This window comes from Rattus norvegicus, chromosome 5 (genome assembly GCF_036323735.1).
Source record: "Rattus norvegicus strain BN/NHsdMcwi chromosome 5, GRCr8, whole genome shotgun sequence".
Taxonomy (NCBI): Eukaryota; Metazoa; Chordata; class Mammalia; order Rodentia; family Muridae; genus Rattus; species Rattus norvegicus.
The window spans coordinates 68,726,794-68,742,820 of NC_086023.1; the positions used below are offsets into that span (position 1 = coordinate 68,726,794).

Sequence of the window (16,027 nt, forward strand, 5' to 3'; positions counted from 1 at the left end):
AGTGGGGAAGCAGAGGCAGGGGGTTGTCTGGAGCTTGCTTCTTAGCCAATCTAGCCAAACTGGTGGATTTTACGTTCAGTGAGGCTCTCTGTCAGCAGAGAACAGTTGAGAAGAACACCGGATGTCTACAGCTGCAGATACATAGATGAATTCCTACACACATTAACATGCCACCTCCCACACATAACTAAAACATTTTAATTGTAAATATATTCTCTCTCACACACACACACACGAGTGCCCTTCCACCCATGAACATACAAGTAGGGAGGTTTTCACTTCGCAGCCCATACTTGGCCTTCCACACCCTAACTTCACTCGTAGAAAACAAGGGTGAACCTTCAGGCAGCAAACGTAGGGAGAAGGCTATACAGAAGAGGTCACTCTTCTGTCTCCTTCTGAAATATCCGCCTGCCAAGGACTCGGACTAGGGCAGAAATGTTCAGCATTAATTTTGTATTTAACTAAAGCAGCTCGACTTGGGTTACTCGGAAAGTGCGTGCAGATTCTGCTGTGGGTTAAAGCTCTCATCAATGGCATTTGCTCTGAGTACACAACGGGTAGTGGGAAAAGAAGTCACCGTATCACAGAAGAGCCAGACACCTCCCTCAAGATGACTGACACAGCGTGACTTTGACATTTTTATTACACCAGGTCAAGGAAAACAAATAGAATATGGCCACCCAGCCCTGCCTGCTCTGGATATACAATCTACGCACACATCCATTCTTAGACCTCAAGAAAGGAATTCGTTCCAAAGCATCTGACTGCTCACCACACTCTACCTTTAAAACCCTAGTTCAAGGCTCACACCACAGTGCACAAGGTGTTTTGGCAGTCATGGGCTCTGTCACGGGGCAGAACTTGCAGACGATGGAGAAGATAACGGTCACTGGCAATCATCCTCACTGAGCGAGACGGACGGCATGAAGCAGTGTGGCTGTGTAGAGGGACAGAGATCCAGACCTGTGGCAAACTGCTTCTGCAGGAGGATTACCAGGCTTGTCACTCGGGTGCATTCCTCCACTGTCCCAGAGCCTTTACACCTAGCAACATTGAACAACGAAATCTCTTCAAGCAACCACATCTAAGTAAAGAGTTCAGTGTGTGCCTCTCTCGGAAAGAGCTATTGCAGAAAAGCATGTCTTGGCACTCCTAGAGTAGGCTGGGATGGAAATTGTACCGCAGGCTGGAGAACAGACCAATGTGTTTCACAAGGTTGGGCTCCACAACATAGGCCCTCTCCCCCTTGGCTCTCAGCAGAGAGTACAGAGCCATGTCTTTGCCAAAGCCCTTGTGGCAGTACACCTGGGACAGGTAGGTGAGGGTCCTGCGGGCAGCGGGGGCAGGGAAGAGCATAGCTGGGGTGCAGCACTGAGACGCAGGAACCACACTGTACAGGGAAGGACTCAGGCGCCGCAGTTCCAGGAAGTAGTGTCGGCCCACCAGTTCCACCAGCCCCATGCTGTACAGACAGAAGAAAAGCATGACGGGCCAACTGAAGCCTGGGCGGCAGGCAAACCTCATGTATATCCAGGTTAGCACAGGCCCCAGCAGCATGCCCACACCAACCCACTCCAGGATCCGCATAGGCTCTGGGTTGATGTAGTGCTGTAGCCGCTCTGGGTGGTAGAGCTTTAGATACAGGGCATCCTGGAGGTGTGGCTCAGAGAAGCGGGCACGCAGTAGGTGCTCCAGCACTGGGAAGATCTGTTCTTCTGGAATAGCGTCATCCTCCACCATCAGGACATAGTCTGGATTGTAGGTCTGCAGCGATGACTCCAGGCAATAGACATAGTCTTGCTTCTCTTTCTCAAATGAGTTAGTTGAAGGGTCATCACCATAATCATCTTCCGTGCCCTCGTAGCGGTTGGCCACGGGGACATACTTGGAGAGCAGCTTAGCATCGAAATGGCTCACACTTCGCTCCACATTGCACAGGAAGAGCTGGTGCCCCTCACACTGAGGGCCGCACTGCTGCAGAAGCCGATGGAACTGGGACACTACCTGTAGGACATAATGGAAGCCAGGCTGCCTATCCACAGTGATTATGGTGATCACCAGCCAGGGGCGGGGAGTGGCCTGCCAGACGATGGGCACGGAACCATTGGCAGAGGGCAGCTCTTCAAAGTAGTGAAGGGCAGCCTCGCCCTCCTTCAGGCTCTGCTGCAGGAAATCTTGACTCATCTGGTTTAGATGCCAGTGGCGCAGATAGAAGTATGAGTGGAGGAGTCGGTGGCAGGCCAGAGGGGCCAGTAAGCCAAATGTCACCACAGTTAGAATGAAGAGCTGCACAGCGGTGCTGCCCCAGGAAAGTCGCCGAAGCCTCCGGAGAAGCATGGCAGCTGGAGAGGTTGACGTGGTCATGAGGTCAACTTTTGGTCATGTCTGGTCCCAAGAACAAACCATCCTGGATCTCAGGCCCGAGTCATCAAGGCAAACCTAAAGAGAAAAAGTAAAATCAGAAAACAATATTTTAAAAACTCCCAACAATGCAGCCCAGCACACATTGAATCAGAAATTCTAGTTCAAGGTCATGTAGCCACTAGAGACTGGAAAAGAATTTTCTGCAGTGATTGTTTTCTTGCACTCTGTCTACCGGGGAGCCTTGTCATGCTCTCCTTGTTTGTGATCAAAGGTACCCTGTGCGCTCAACCGACTCTCCATGCCTAAAGATGTGATATTAGCTTCACGGTGTGTCATAAAATAACCAGTAGTTGGTAAGACTATTATTCTGATTCATTTGCTACAAAGACATGGGTGTTGATATAGACTCACAAAACAAAAAGAAAACAAACAAAAACCAAACAAAAATGACCAAGGCTCGACATAGAAGAGTCCACACAGTTCGAGTAAGCTGCAGCACAAGTGCACAGTACTTGACAGTGTGATTTCTCAGATCCTTTTCTGCATAACCCCACGGGCCAGGGGTTGGGGGAGGGAAGACTTGGTAATGCTTGCTATTTAACGTCGTCTTTATTTCTCTGATCTCATTCAATCTAATCTTTTAATTCTGATTGTCCTCCTAATTTATGTTGATAGGACTATCATTAGAACCAGAAGGAGAAAGTATCCTCCTTATTCGAGCAAACTGTGGACTTTGAGAGGGAAACAACCCCATGGAGAACCTACAATGGGCTTTTCAGTGAGGTGGGTAGGGCAAGCAGAGAAGGGACAGCCTGGTCCAGAAAGGAAAGTCTTGGGACATGATGCCTCAGAAAATGAGTGTGAGGTGTGAACCCCAGATCTGCTACTCAATTGGTAGGAAGTCATTTCACCTCTCCATATCCTGGATTCCTCAGCTCTAAAATAAAAATAATCTGTCTTGTGGATTTACTACAGATATTAATTAATATGCCAGGGAGAAAAATTACACAGAATAAAAAATTTCATTAAAACATGTCCCGAGGAGCTAGAGTCAATAAAGTGCTTGCTATGCAACAGAGAACCCCAGTTTGAACCCTAAGACCAGCCTCTCCCCAGAACTGTATGTGGAAGCACATCCTTATAACCCTACCACAGGAGAGGTGAAGACAAGCAGATCCGAGGAGCTCCCTGGCTAGCCAGCTTAGCCTTCTGGTCAAATTCCCTGCCACCAAGAGTAATAGCAAAGTTAGAATGTGGAAAAGTGGCTTAACAGAAAAGAGTGCCTGCGTATACGCATAAAGACCTGAGTTCAAATCCCCAGATCCCACCTAAAAGCTAGTCCAGGTGCCCTTTGCTTATAATGCCAGAATTTCTATGGGGAGACAGGAGGCACAAAAAAAATTCCTGAAAGCTCGGAGCCAGCAAGTCTGGTGTGGGCAGCTGTGAGACCATCTCGAACAAGACAGAAGGGAGGTATGTCTTCTGACCTGTGCAACCCCCAGGACACATTCACATATATATGAACATGAAAACACATAAACACACATCGAATAAAAAGCAAGGCTGACTTGTCTGAGACATTGTCTGAGACATTTCGGGTTCATTTTTAGCCTCCACATGCACATGCACTCATGTATGTACACCTACACAAACTATACATGTGCATAACCCTCCCCCTCACCCCACACACTGAAAAAAATACAATTGGTGCTCAAATTCGAGTAATATTTGAATTTCTAACGTTCTGGTGGAAAACAGATCCACACCAAACACCAAAATTAAAACTAACAAAGCTAGTGTAAGAGCAGTAGGCTTAAGGCAAAACCGACTGGCAGCAATTGCATCAAAAGCGTGCTCTTGCCTCAGAAGCATCTGTAGCTACTTGAAAGAACATGGTCCAGCTGTGAGGGTCGGAGGGCTCTCCCTGTCACATGAGGCTCAGCTCTATTGCCTGATAGTACTTCATATCTGCATTCTACCTTTAGCACTGAACTTCACTTCCTGGCTGACGCCCTTCAGGGGAGGGGTCATGTGGCTAGGGCTTGCCAAGAAGATGTGAGATAAATGGAACACCTTTATGGATCTAGAAAAGATTCTGTCCCAACTGCTCACCTCTTCCTTCCTGACGCCTGCACTGCTTCCTGTTGCAAGCTACATGTAGACCACTGTATCCAGCCACTGATGATTTTTGGACTTGTTCTGTAGGGTAGTTACCCTGACCTGCCCTCTACAGTCATGTAGAAGACCAAAACATCTCTCTTCTCTGCTGTGACACATTTCAAAGAAGTAGAGTCAAGTTCACAGCAGAAGACAATGGTCCTGGGAACGCACATGTGAGTCAGGAGATCTTGAGAACAGCCCAAGGCACAAGAAGCAAGCAGCTTTTGGTAGCATATGACCTGGGGCTTGATGGTTTGTGAACATCAGAATACTATAAACTTGTTCTTTCTCCCTCTGGTCTGCAGGAGTCCACAGAGTTTTAGTACAGACCTGCACCTCACCTGGCCTCACCAGGCGCTCATTACTGGACACCCAATATCGGAACTGGGGCAATCCCATGTCTCTAGTTCAGAAGCTCTGGGAATAGGGCCATTTGGGTGGCTTCTGCTCCCATTATTCTCTCTGTCCTGGTTATTACCCAAGGGGGCAAGACCATCTAGTAGGCGGAACTAGATGCAAAGTCAACAAGATAAGGCAGTCAGCCTTGAAAATGAAAGGCATACAATAAATGCTATGGCTTATGATGGTACAGCAGCTGGCACAGAAATGGGAGTGCCCATGTTGACATAAAGAGGACCTTCAATCCCAGGAATTTTCTCCACTGTAGGAAATAAAACCACTTTAACATCTCACAAAGTCCTTTACTATGTACGTGTGTATGCGTGCGTATGTGAGAGAGAGTGTGTGTGTGTGTGTGTGTGTGTGTGTGTGTGTGTGTCTGTGTGTCTGTCTGTCTGTCTGCCATTCTACAGATGATCAGGGAAGAAGAAGGACTCATTGGCAGTGCCTAGTGTCTCTTCACGCAGTGATCAGCTCCTACTTGGGAGACAAACAGCCACAAACCTTTATGGTTTACAGTAATGACCTAGCATTCTCACAGACAGGTCTGTTGATAGTGGTGGCCCTGCTGGAGGCAGACACCCAGTGTGCTTCTCCTCATGGATCAAAGTGCAGAGGAAACGGCGACCAGGGCTAGGCTCTTGGGTCAGGTAGACGCTAAAGCCGAGTCAAATCTGCATCCTTGTTGGTGTGGTGCACCTCAAGTCTACTCCCATCCACTGTCCAAGGCTAAAGGGGCAGGGAAACTCACTCCTCTGCCAAGTAGGATAGGGGGAAGCTCACAGTCAGAAACAAAGACCTGTAGGCCGATTTCTAGACCCTCAGAAAGAAAGAAAAGTATCTAGCAGTCTGCTCAGAGAAAACCCCAAACCCTTACAGGGCATAAACTTTGTCCCCCAACTATGGGGAACTGAAGAGTCAGAGCAGACTTCCAAACGCTCCCTAAAGTCCAGGTTTATGAGAACTAAGGTGTTTAGATGCTTCTGTTTTTATATGTGGAGTTCCAAACACTTCAGGTACATATGACTATAAGCAAGAAGCAGTGAATATCTTTATTCTGAATATCTGAAGAAATAGTTTAAATATTCTGAACAAATAAAAGACTCATGACAGTAAATGTCTACAATGTGGCTATTAAGCACTGAATGATGAGATTCTAGGGTACTGTTAAATTACTTCCAAGTTCTTTATATGAGGGAAATGGGAGTGAAGAAGAGACAGAGACAGACAGCCACAGAGAGGAGAAGGGAAGAGGAGGAGAAAGGAGAGAGAGAGAGAGAGAGAGAGAGAGAGAGAGAGAGAGAGAGAGAGATTCTTTCTTTTTTCTTTTTTTTTCTAAGCATGCAGCTTCTCCTCTTGTTATTTGCCCATAAAGGTTAACTACCCCAGTTCCTTGTGTACATTCTGTAATGGACAGATAGGACTGCCCCCTTTTCATTGACCTTACTGGTTTTGTGACAGAGTAAAGAAAGAAATGGAAAGTCATAAACCAGCTCTCAGAGCTACTTGATCACACACATGGACCAAGTCACATAACTACTCTCCAAATCCAATAGAATGTGCACAGAAACAGAAGGAGGGCACTACACGCCTGAGGTCAGTGATCAGGGAGATACATATCATTGCCTCCATGAGAAGAAAAAAATACCATTGACCATTTGAACACTGCAAACAAGCACACTGAGCTGTGGAAAATGGGAACATATAATGGTTGGATGACTGGCTTAGCAAAAATCTGTAAGTTATACAGGCATTCAAGAGTATGCTCTTGTTGTGTTTTGGGGCACGGTGGGGTGCGTTGTCCCCTCAACACCCACTGTTTATTGCACTTTCCTGATAGAGTTTAGCATAGCAGATCTGGAGGAACTGAACTTAAATACATAGGGTTTTTTTTTTCCGTTCAGTTTGAGGGACAGGATTTTTTTCTCCCAACCTATAAATGTAGGCAGAAGCAAGCCATAAATGTGAGCAGATGCCAGGGGAAGGTTGTATCTAGATCAGCAGTTCTCAACCTGTGGGGTAGCCACCCCTCTGGGCCATATATCCGACATCCTGCATATCATATATTTGCATCATAACAGTAGCAAAATGACAGTTAAGAAGTAGTAACAAAAATAATTTTATGGTTGGGGATCATCACAACATAGGACCTGCATTAAAGGGTTTCAGTATTAGAAAGATTGAGAACCACTGGTCTAGATGATTTCTCTGACGCCTTTTCCCAGAAGTTCATACTCACCCATAAGCCACCCATGAGGCTCACACTCCGTTGACACTGTAGTCTGACTGGTTTTCTGAGTCAGCAGAGAAGAACTGTCTCAGTTCCAAGCAGGTAAGGTCTGCAATGTAAGTACAGCCATTCCCTAAACTGGACTCCACCTATTACCACATCCTGGGTGTAGGACTCAGAAAACAAAGGCTAAAGACACTGGGAAAGGAGCATTAGGACTTCTGTGAACAGGTACAGGGAGTGATAGCAGATACTGTGTTTTAGCTAAGGCACCAAGAGGATTGGGGAAACAGGAAGTAAGAACTTGAGAATGGTCATTTCCCCCAAGTCCACCTTCCTTCATGAAACATACCACCAACTTTCCCAGGCATCGGAATCTAAGAGCCTAGCAGGTTCTGACTTCTCACTTCCTTCCAGGCCCTTCCCAATTCCAAGGCCTGGGACCTGAACACAGAGCTCTCAAAAGAAGGAAGAGCTCTCATGGCTAAGGAATGCCTTTCAAAAATAGCAATTAGGGAAATGCAAATCAAAACAACTTTGAAGTTCCACCTTACTCCAATCAGAATGAAGATCAACAAAACAACCAGCAACAGATGCTGGAGAGAGTGTGGTGGGGAGGGAGCCCTGGTTCCCTGCTGCTGGGGTGCAAACTGGTGCAGATATTGCAGAAATTGGTGTGGAGAACACTCGAAGAGCTAAAAGTAAATCTACTCTATGACCCAGCTATACTACTCCTCGTCATGTGCCAAAGGGACAACCCATCACACTACTGTTCCCCTATTCACAATATCCAGTAAATGGGAAAAAAATGAGATGTTTTTTAATCGCCAAAGGCATAATGAAAATGCGGTACACGCACACTATGTGTACTGTTCTGCTGTAAATAAAAATGACACCATGAACTTTGCAGGCAAATGGATGGAAGTAGAAAAAAATTATACTGAGTGAGTAACCTAGACCCACACAGACATCCTATGTTCTCGCTCACCTGAGGTGCCTAGCTCTAAGTCTTCAAACGCTAGGGTATGTCCTAAGGTAAGGGCAGAAACCAACCAAGTTAAAAGGGGAGCTCAGCTGGGGTAGGGAGTTGGGGGAGACATAGAGAGGGGAAGAGCAAGGTTCAGATGTTCTGATTGGGTAAATGGGTAAAAAGGTGGGGCTCTAATTAGGGAGGGGAGGGAGATAAATATAAAAGGAGGGTAAAATAGTGAACTCTCGGGCATCAGATAAGAACCTACAACTATCACTTTATTAAATCAGCATAATCCCCAGCTTCACTCTAAATATTTGCCCTTAACCCCCACAGATAAGTGTAGTCCTCACCCCCCTCGTCAAGGAAACGTCCCTTTGTGACAGAAGGAGACCGTTACAGAAAGCCACAGCCAATTAAAATGCCAAGTTGTGGAGCCCAGTCCCAAGGGATACACCTACAAAATAATTCCCACGCGTAAGACTCAGAGAACATTCTGGAAGAGGAGCCAGAGGATCAGGAGCTTTGCTGTGAGACTGTGCTCCAGAGAGCATGAGAAGTCACAGCCATCAAATCTCACCAACTCTTCTGCCTAGCCAAAAGCTGAACAAGGAGAGCAACTGACAGGCCAACACAGAAGAGGGGAAGTCCTTGAGGCCTAAACCCTACAGGAAGAACTACAGGTAACTCAGGAATGTGAACAGCAGGAGAAATGGTCTTCCCCATGGAAGAACACACAAACTGGTTATTCAATATCCAATGTTCATCCCTGAAAACATAAAGACAAGTAACACGCAACTGTGATGGCTTGTTTATCCTTAGCCCGGGGAGCGGTACTATTAAGAGGTGTGGCCTTAAATGGTTGGAACTGGAAATTATCATCCTGAGTGAGCTAACCCAATCACAGAAAAACACACATAGTATGCACTCATTGATAAGTGGCTATTAGCCCAAATGCTTGAATTACCCTAGATGCCTAGAACAAATGAAACTCAAGACGGATGATCAAAATGTGAATGCTTCACTCCTTCTTTAAAAGGGGAACAAGAATACCCTTGGCAGGGAAGAGAGAGGCAAAGATTAAAACAGAGGCAGAAGGAACACCCATTCAGAGCCTGCCCCACATGTGGCCCATACATATACAGCCACCCAATTAGACAAGATGGATGAAGCAAAGAAGTGCAGACCGACAGGAGCCGGATGTAGATCGCTCCTGAGAGACACAGCCAGAATACAGCAAATACAGGCAGCAAACCACTGAACTGAGAATAGGACCCCCCGTTGAAGGAATCAGAGAAAGAACTGGAAGAGCTTGAAGGGGCTCGAGACCCCCTATGTACAACAATGCCAAGCAACCAGAGCTTCCAGGGACTAAGCCACTACCTAAAGACTATACATGGACTGACCCTGGACTCTGACCTCATAGGTAGCAATGAATATCCTAGTAAGATCACCAGTGGAAGGGGAAGCCCTGGGTCCTGCCAAGAATGAACCCCCAGTGAACTAGACTGGTGGGGGGAGGGTGGCAATGGGGGGAGGGTTGGGAGGGGAACACCCACAAAGAAGGGGAGGGGGAGGGGGATGTTTGCCCGGAAACCGGGAAAGGGAATAACACTCGAAATATATATAAGAAATACTCAAGTTAATAAAAAAAATAAAATTAAAAAAAAAGAGGTGTGGCCTTGTTGGAGCTGGTGTGTCACTATGGGTGTGGGCTTAAGACCCTCATTCTAGCTGCCTGTAAGTTAGTCTAGCAGCTTTCAAATGAGGATGTAGAATTCTCCTCCTGGACCATGCCTGTCTGGATGCTGCCATGCTCCCCACTTGATGATAATGAACTGAACCTCTGAACCTGTTAGCCAGCCCCAATTAAACGTTGTCCTTTATAAGACTTGCCTTGGTGATGGTGTCCGTTCACAGCAGTAAAACCCTAAGACAGCAATTAAGCAGGCTTAGGAACATACATCTGTCTGTCTGTCTATCTTTCTGCCTGCCTATCTATCTATCTATCTATCTATCTATCTATCTATCTATGTATCTATGCAAGCATGTAACAACACTTAATGAATAGGAGGCCATGAATTTAAAATAGAGCAAGAATGAGTATATGGGAGGGTGTAGGGTCAGGAAAGGAAATGGGAAAATGCTGTAATTATAGTACAATCTCAAAAATAAAAATCTTAAATATCAGTGGGTAAAGAACATAAAGTTCTCAAAAGAAGAAATGACAAAATATATATCAAAACCATTCAACCTCCTGAGCCCTCAGGAAAAGGCAAACTCAACCTACTTCAGGAGTTACAGAGGTGGCTCCGGGGTTAAAAGCACTCGCTGCCTTTGCAGAGGACACAGGTTCATTTCCCAGCACCACCATAAGCAGCTTGTCAGGGTCACCCATAACTACAGAACCAAGGGATCTGACACCATTACCGGCCTCGGCTAAACAGCATATTCAAAGCACCACAGTACCATATGACTTAGCTGTATCACTCCTGAGTACAAATCCAGGGGCTTTTTTTTTTCTGTTAGCATGCCACATAGAAAATTGCATATGTTTATCGCTGCAGTATTCGCAACAGCCAGGAAATGAAAGCAGGCCTCAAGTCCATCGATAGATGGAATGATAAAGAACACGATGCGACACACATACACGACAGAATCTTATTCAGCACTAAAGAAAGGCGAAATAACGACGTCTGGCCGGAAAACAGGCTGAACTGGTGGTCATTACATTAATATGCCAGCCTTCCAGAGACAAAAACCAAAAACCATGCTTTCTCTTGTGTGCTGATCCTATACTTTAATATTGTGTGTGTGTGTGTGTGTGTGTGTGTGTGTGTGTGTATGTGTGTGTGTGGTGCATGTGTGCATGTGTGCATGTGTGTGTATGCATGTGGGTATGTGTTTACACGGGTGATAAGTTACAAAATTAGAAAGAATCTCAAGAGAAGCAGTGATCTTAAGGGGAAGGGGAAAGGAGGAAAATGAGTGTATATCACATGAAAAGAGAAAGGACTACTGGGGAGAGGCAGGGGTGCAGGGGGAGGAGCAGGACAGGTGATGGAGAGGTCAAGGAAGAATGAAGTATTTTCAAAGTTCCATAACTATGCTCTGTGTGCTAACTTAAAAACCAATTTAAGAAAATCTTGCTATGGAGACACTGTTTCGATGGAAAGAGCCCACCTGTGGAAGCCCATCCTCAGGCGTGTGGCGGGATGCTGTAAACCATGGTAACGGAGTCCATTCCCATCTGACCTTCTGAAGCACAGTCAGAACTGCACTCTTCTATAGAACTGATCGATAACAGTTCCCTGTGTCTGCAGAAGGCGGTCCAGATGCTCTGCCAAGACCCCCGGGATTCAGCTCCGACAGTCTTTCCAACAGCCCGCTCCTTACACACGCCAACTCAACCATGGAAAAGCAGATCAAGAGGTACACATCCCTTCTAAACAACAGCCTGGTTTCCCCAAAAGAACGGAGCACTTTTTTTCTTACACATATTGGGACTTTCCTCAGAGTATAAATCTGTCACTTTCTACGTTAGATTGTACAACTGTCCCTTGGAATCCAAGGCTGATTGGTTCTAGAACTCCCCACCCCTTAGAATGCCAAAATCTGAAGATGCTTAGATTCTTTATATAAATTGTCAGTCTTTATGTGCTGGGTATGCACTTCTTAAATACACTAGATTATCTCTAATATCAGTCAGAATGCAAACGCTATGCAAATAGTAGCTGTGCTTTGTCGTTTAGGGAAGAATGACAATAAAAATTAATACGAACGTGTTTGGTTTAAAAAAATTCATTTCTCGGGCTGGGGATTTAGCTCAGTGGTAGAGCGCTTACCTAGGAAGCGCAAAGCCCTGGGTTCGGTCCCCAGCTCAAAAAAAAAATTCATTTCTCGGGTCATTTTCGATCTGTGGTTAGTTGAATCCACAGATATGAACCCCGAGATACAGAGTAGATTAACTACTTATAGATATTTGCTACATCCTCACTGCACATTCCAAGCTGTGTTAGACCTTTGAATCCATTTCTTTGGACCAATCAGCTCTCAAAGAACAGTATGATTAATCCCATTTTGGTGGAAAAGTAGATTCTAGCTTACGATCATAAGCAGGAAATTCAAAGCCCACACTGTCTATGTTGCCTGATACCCTTCATGGCTTTACTCAGAACCCTTCACTCAACAGCCCTCTAAGTCTCTTCTTACTGGCTTCAGTGTAATCTATCTTGATATGCCTCACAGGCCCATACAGTAAGTACCCTATGCCAAGAAGAGATTTAATGATTGTCCAGCAAACAAAGGATCCTAGGAAGTCTTTGACCACCTTGGTCCTTAATTCCTCTGCTATACAACTGGGAGTACATACAGCCCAACCGCAGACAAGGCAGAGAACAGCCTAGTTCTAACTTTGTTCATCATGTCTGTACTCTTTTAAGCAGTGAGTGGGTCTGCATAAAAAGCCTATGATAGTTACTAAGTTCACTTTGTAGGTGGGCAAGCTAAGGCAGAATAAAACGGCAGCGGTTAACAAAGATTTTGGAAGGGAGTAGTAAAAAGGTAAATCCAGGATCCCTGCTCTTACCCAACATGCAATAGTGCTTCTGGGCCCAAGCAAATGAAAAACCACCAGAAATAGTAAGAACCACTTTTAAGATAAAGTAGGAAACAATATAGAACAATACAATGGTGTGTGTGTGTGTGTGTGTGTGTGTGTGTGTGTGTGTGTGTGTATGTGTGTGTGTGTCTGTGTGTGTGTGTCTGTGTGTGTGTGTGTCTGTGTGTGTATGTGTGTGCGCGTGCGCGCATGGTACCACTGGTTACCTCTGAAGAGACATACACACTATGTATTTATAAAACACATAAAATAATTATTTCAATTATTTATGATCAATCAAGCTTCATTAATGGAATTTTTAAAAACTCAGGTAAAGTGGAAAAGGAATATATTTAGAATAATAAAAAATGAAATACCTACAAATAATTTGGAGAAATAGGCAGACTATACACATAAAAAACTACGTTTTTAAAGGTCATTAATAAACGCATTGAAAAAGTGCTTTTCTACCGAAAGGTCTCAGTTAATAGAAAGACAGTCCTTTTTCCAAAACGAGTCTTGAGAATTAGCACAATCTCAATTCAGTTTACTCCCAGAGGAAGCCGTACAGTCCTAACAAATGAGCATTTGCGTGGAAACGGGAAAATCTTACAGGGTAATGCCAAGGTAGACCCTTTGACAGGGGATGGCAGGTAATGCAGCTGGCAGAAAGGATGGTTACGATGCTCAGAACCAGCAATAATTTCTCCCTTAAATCCTGCGTGAAATACAAAGGGATGGTGGATAAGTGGGGCGAGAAGGGCAACTATGTTGATTCAAATGTACACAGTGTGGCCATTTTTACTTTATACTGGGAATGTGATTTCACGAAAGTGAGCCGAGAGGCATGAGAGAAGGTGGTTTCCCACCGGCTTTCTACATGCCTGCAAAGAACATGTATGACCTCAACGACCTGTACTCAAAACTTCACTCAACAGTGAGTCTTGTGCCAGACACATGGACAGTGAGTAGGGCAGCAAGAAAGCCCGGATCCCCTTTTAACCCCTAATTTAAATTGTTACATTTATGGTGTATTAGATATCTCATATTTGTTTGTCCCTTTTTACTATTATTGTTGTTGTTGTATTAATTCTTATTTATTATATTGAGACAAGGTCTTGCTATGAAACTCAGACTGGCCTGAAACTAGAGAGTCTCTTACCTCAAGCTCCCTAGTACAAGGATGGCAAGGCTGCACCACCAGGAAAGTGAGTATTTTGGTGCCATGGCTCTTGTTATTTTAATTACTGAGACTTTATAAGGTATTTTATAATCTTATTAAGCCTATTTTTTTCTCCTGACCCAGTATAATTCTCCTGGCTTTTAAAAACAACTTTGGTCCACAGCCACACTACCCTCAATGGCCCCAATCTTGTCTAAAAACAACTTTATTGAGGCACACTTTGTTATAACGAAACGTGCCACCTAATTGTTCAAATAGTTCAAAGTTTTGACAAATGAATAGTCAAATAAACTAACCAACACATTAAAAAATTAATGAAGGCATTTTAAAGAGTGTTTTGAATTATAATTAGGAAAAACTACAAATGACTGAACTCCAATTCAAATATGGGGGAAATAATTACTGTTCCAACCATATAAATGCACAAAACACAGATAATTAGGTATTGGTTCCAATGGGTAAAGAGAAGCAAATTAAAACTACATAACATTATTACTATAATTATATCATTAATAATAACACTATTTATATAAAACTTTAAGTGTAGAAAAAATTAAAGATCTCAACAATCTAAAAGATGTAGTTTTGTTTATATTTTGCTTTTTTTTCTCCATGATTATCACTTCCGTTTCTTTTTTTTTTCTGGTTCTCATCATATTAAGCATTAGACACACATTGTTTGCTCTTCTGACTTCATAAATTATGTGGGGCATAAAGACCCTCTAGAAATCCTTCAATAAAACAACTATTTCCCTTACACGGTTTATTTCTCTTGGGAAAACCGGCGTGCACTTGCGTGCACACCCACACCTGCAGATTTTTCTGATAAATCCGCATGGTGAGATCATCACTGAAGCTGCATTGTGGTCCCTCAGGGAGAGCAAGGGCCCGAGCAGGAGATGCCAGGTCACAGTGACCTGTGGAGGTTCAGGCCCCACCGACACCTCCCGAGCGCAGTGCGGCATAGGCGACGCCTGGGCACAAGAACCAGTGCAAGGGCTGGGACACACCCATCCTAGCTATCACTTTGGGGGAAATAATAGTGACTGAGAACCCTTAGCTTGCAGCTAGGGTCGCCGCTGACCTTGGGGAGTCCCCTCTGCCCTCCGGCCTCAGTTTCCCCACCTTCAGGCCCAGACTGCGAGTCCATCGCAGTGGGGTTCCAGGAGCGGGCGTTCCCGGGAGCGGGAGGGACGCCTTCCTTGGGTCACCTTCGCTGGAGGACGCGCCCCGCCGAGGACGGGCGGAGGGGCCCCCACTCCCGGGCAGCTATTAGCGGGTAGCGCTCGGGCCGTTCGCGCGGCCGGGCTATGTGGGGCTCCCGGGTTACATCCCTCGGCCTGGTGACTAGGCGGCCGGGTCCGCAAACGCCAGAGAGCCAGGCACACCCGCCTGGTGCAGCAGACGCACCGAGGGCGGGGCCGCGGGCGAGCCGGCCTGCGGGGCTCAGGGCGGGGGACGCAGGCCTCGGGGACACCACTCCCCTCTCTGGCCGTCGCTCCCTCGTTGCGTCCCCTCGCTGGCGCGCTTCTCCGCGACACCAGCCGGGCAGGAAACCTACCCCGTGGAGGCAGTCAGCTGCGTCCTGGCTTGCCGAGGCCACCGCCTCTATAGCTCAGGCTGGCAGGTCTCGTTGGTGGCGCCTTCGCAGAACCCCGCCGGGCCGGGAGTAGCGGAAGGCTCGCCTCCTCCCGCATTCGCTCCGGCGCAGGGCTCCCCTAGCTCTGCCAGGCCACGTGACCTGCGAGCTGCGGAGCAACTGCAGCCCCCAAAGCTGGATTGGGGGTGGGAGTTGCGGGGGAGGCAAAAGGCGCCAACTGATGGGCAGCGAGGGAAAAGCAGGGTCGCTCCCAAGTCAGGAGAACAGGAAGACTGACCCTTTTGTAATGGGAATACAAGCCGAGGTTTTATTCCATCAGGTGGGCACAAGAAGAAAGATGTATTTTAATGAAGCATCTCGCCTTTTGAGAAAGCGTTTGTGTAGAAAGCTATTTCTCTGTTACGGAATGGGCTTCAATCTTCTAAATGCCTTCTGTTTAAATGCAAAAGCCTCTGGGAGATGTAGCTGCAGATGGAGAAAAATATATACACTAGGGTAGGGTAATCCTGACGTGCAAC

At 45.9% G+C, this 16,027-nt stretch overlaps 1 protein-coding gene across 5 annotated transcripts; it reads right to left on the minus strand.

The window, feature by feature from the left end:
* Window positions 1-628: 628 nt before the first annotated feature.
* Window positions 629-15,778, minus strand: Pgap4 (post-GPI attachment to proteins GalNAc transferase 4). 5 transcript variants are annotated; one of them, XM_006238158.5, is made up of 2 exons: window positions 15,471-15,778; window positions 629-2,442 (listed from the first exon to the last, which is right to left on the minus strand). In XM_006238158.5, the coding sequence occupies exon 2, from the start codon at window positions 2,365-2,367 to the stop codon at window positions 1,156-1,158; it is 1,212 nt and encodes a 403-aa protein (XP_006238220.1). In that variant the 5' UTR covers window positions 2,368-2,442; window positions 15,471-15,778; the 3' UTR covers window positions 629-1,155. The 5 variants fall into 5 exon arrangements, with proteins under 5 accessions (XP_006238220.1, XP_006238221.1, XP_017448962.1 ...); XM_006238159.5 differs by having other exon boundaries at window positions 15,035-15,692; XM_017593473.3 differs by lacking the exon at window positions 15,471-15,778 and adding an exon at window positions 14,994-15,424.
* Window positions 15,779-16,027: the final 249 nt, after the last annotated feature.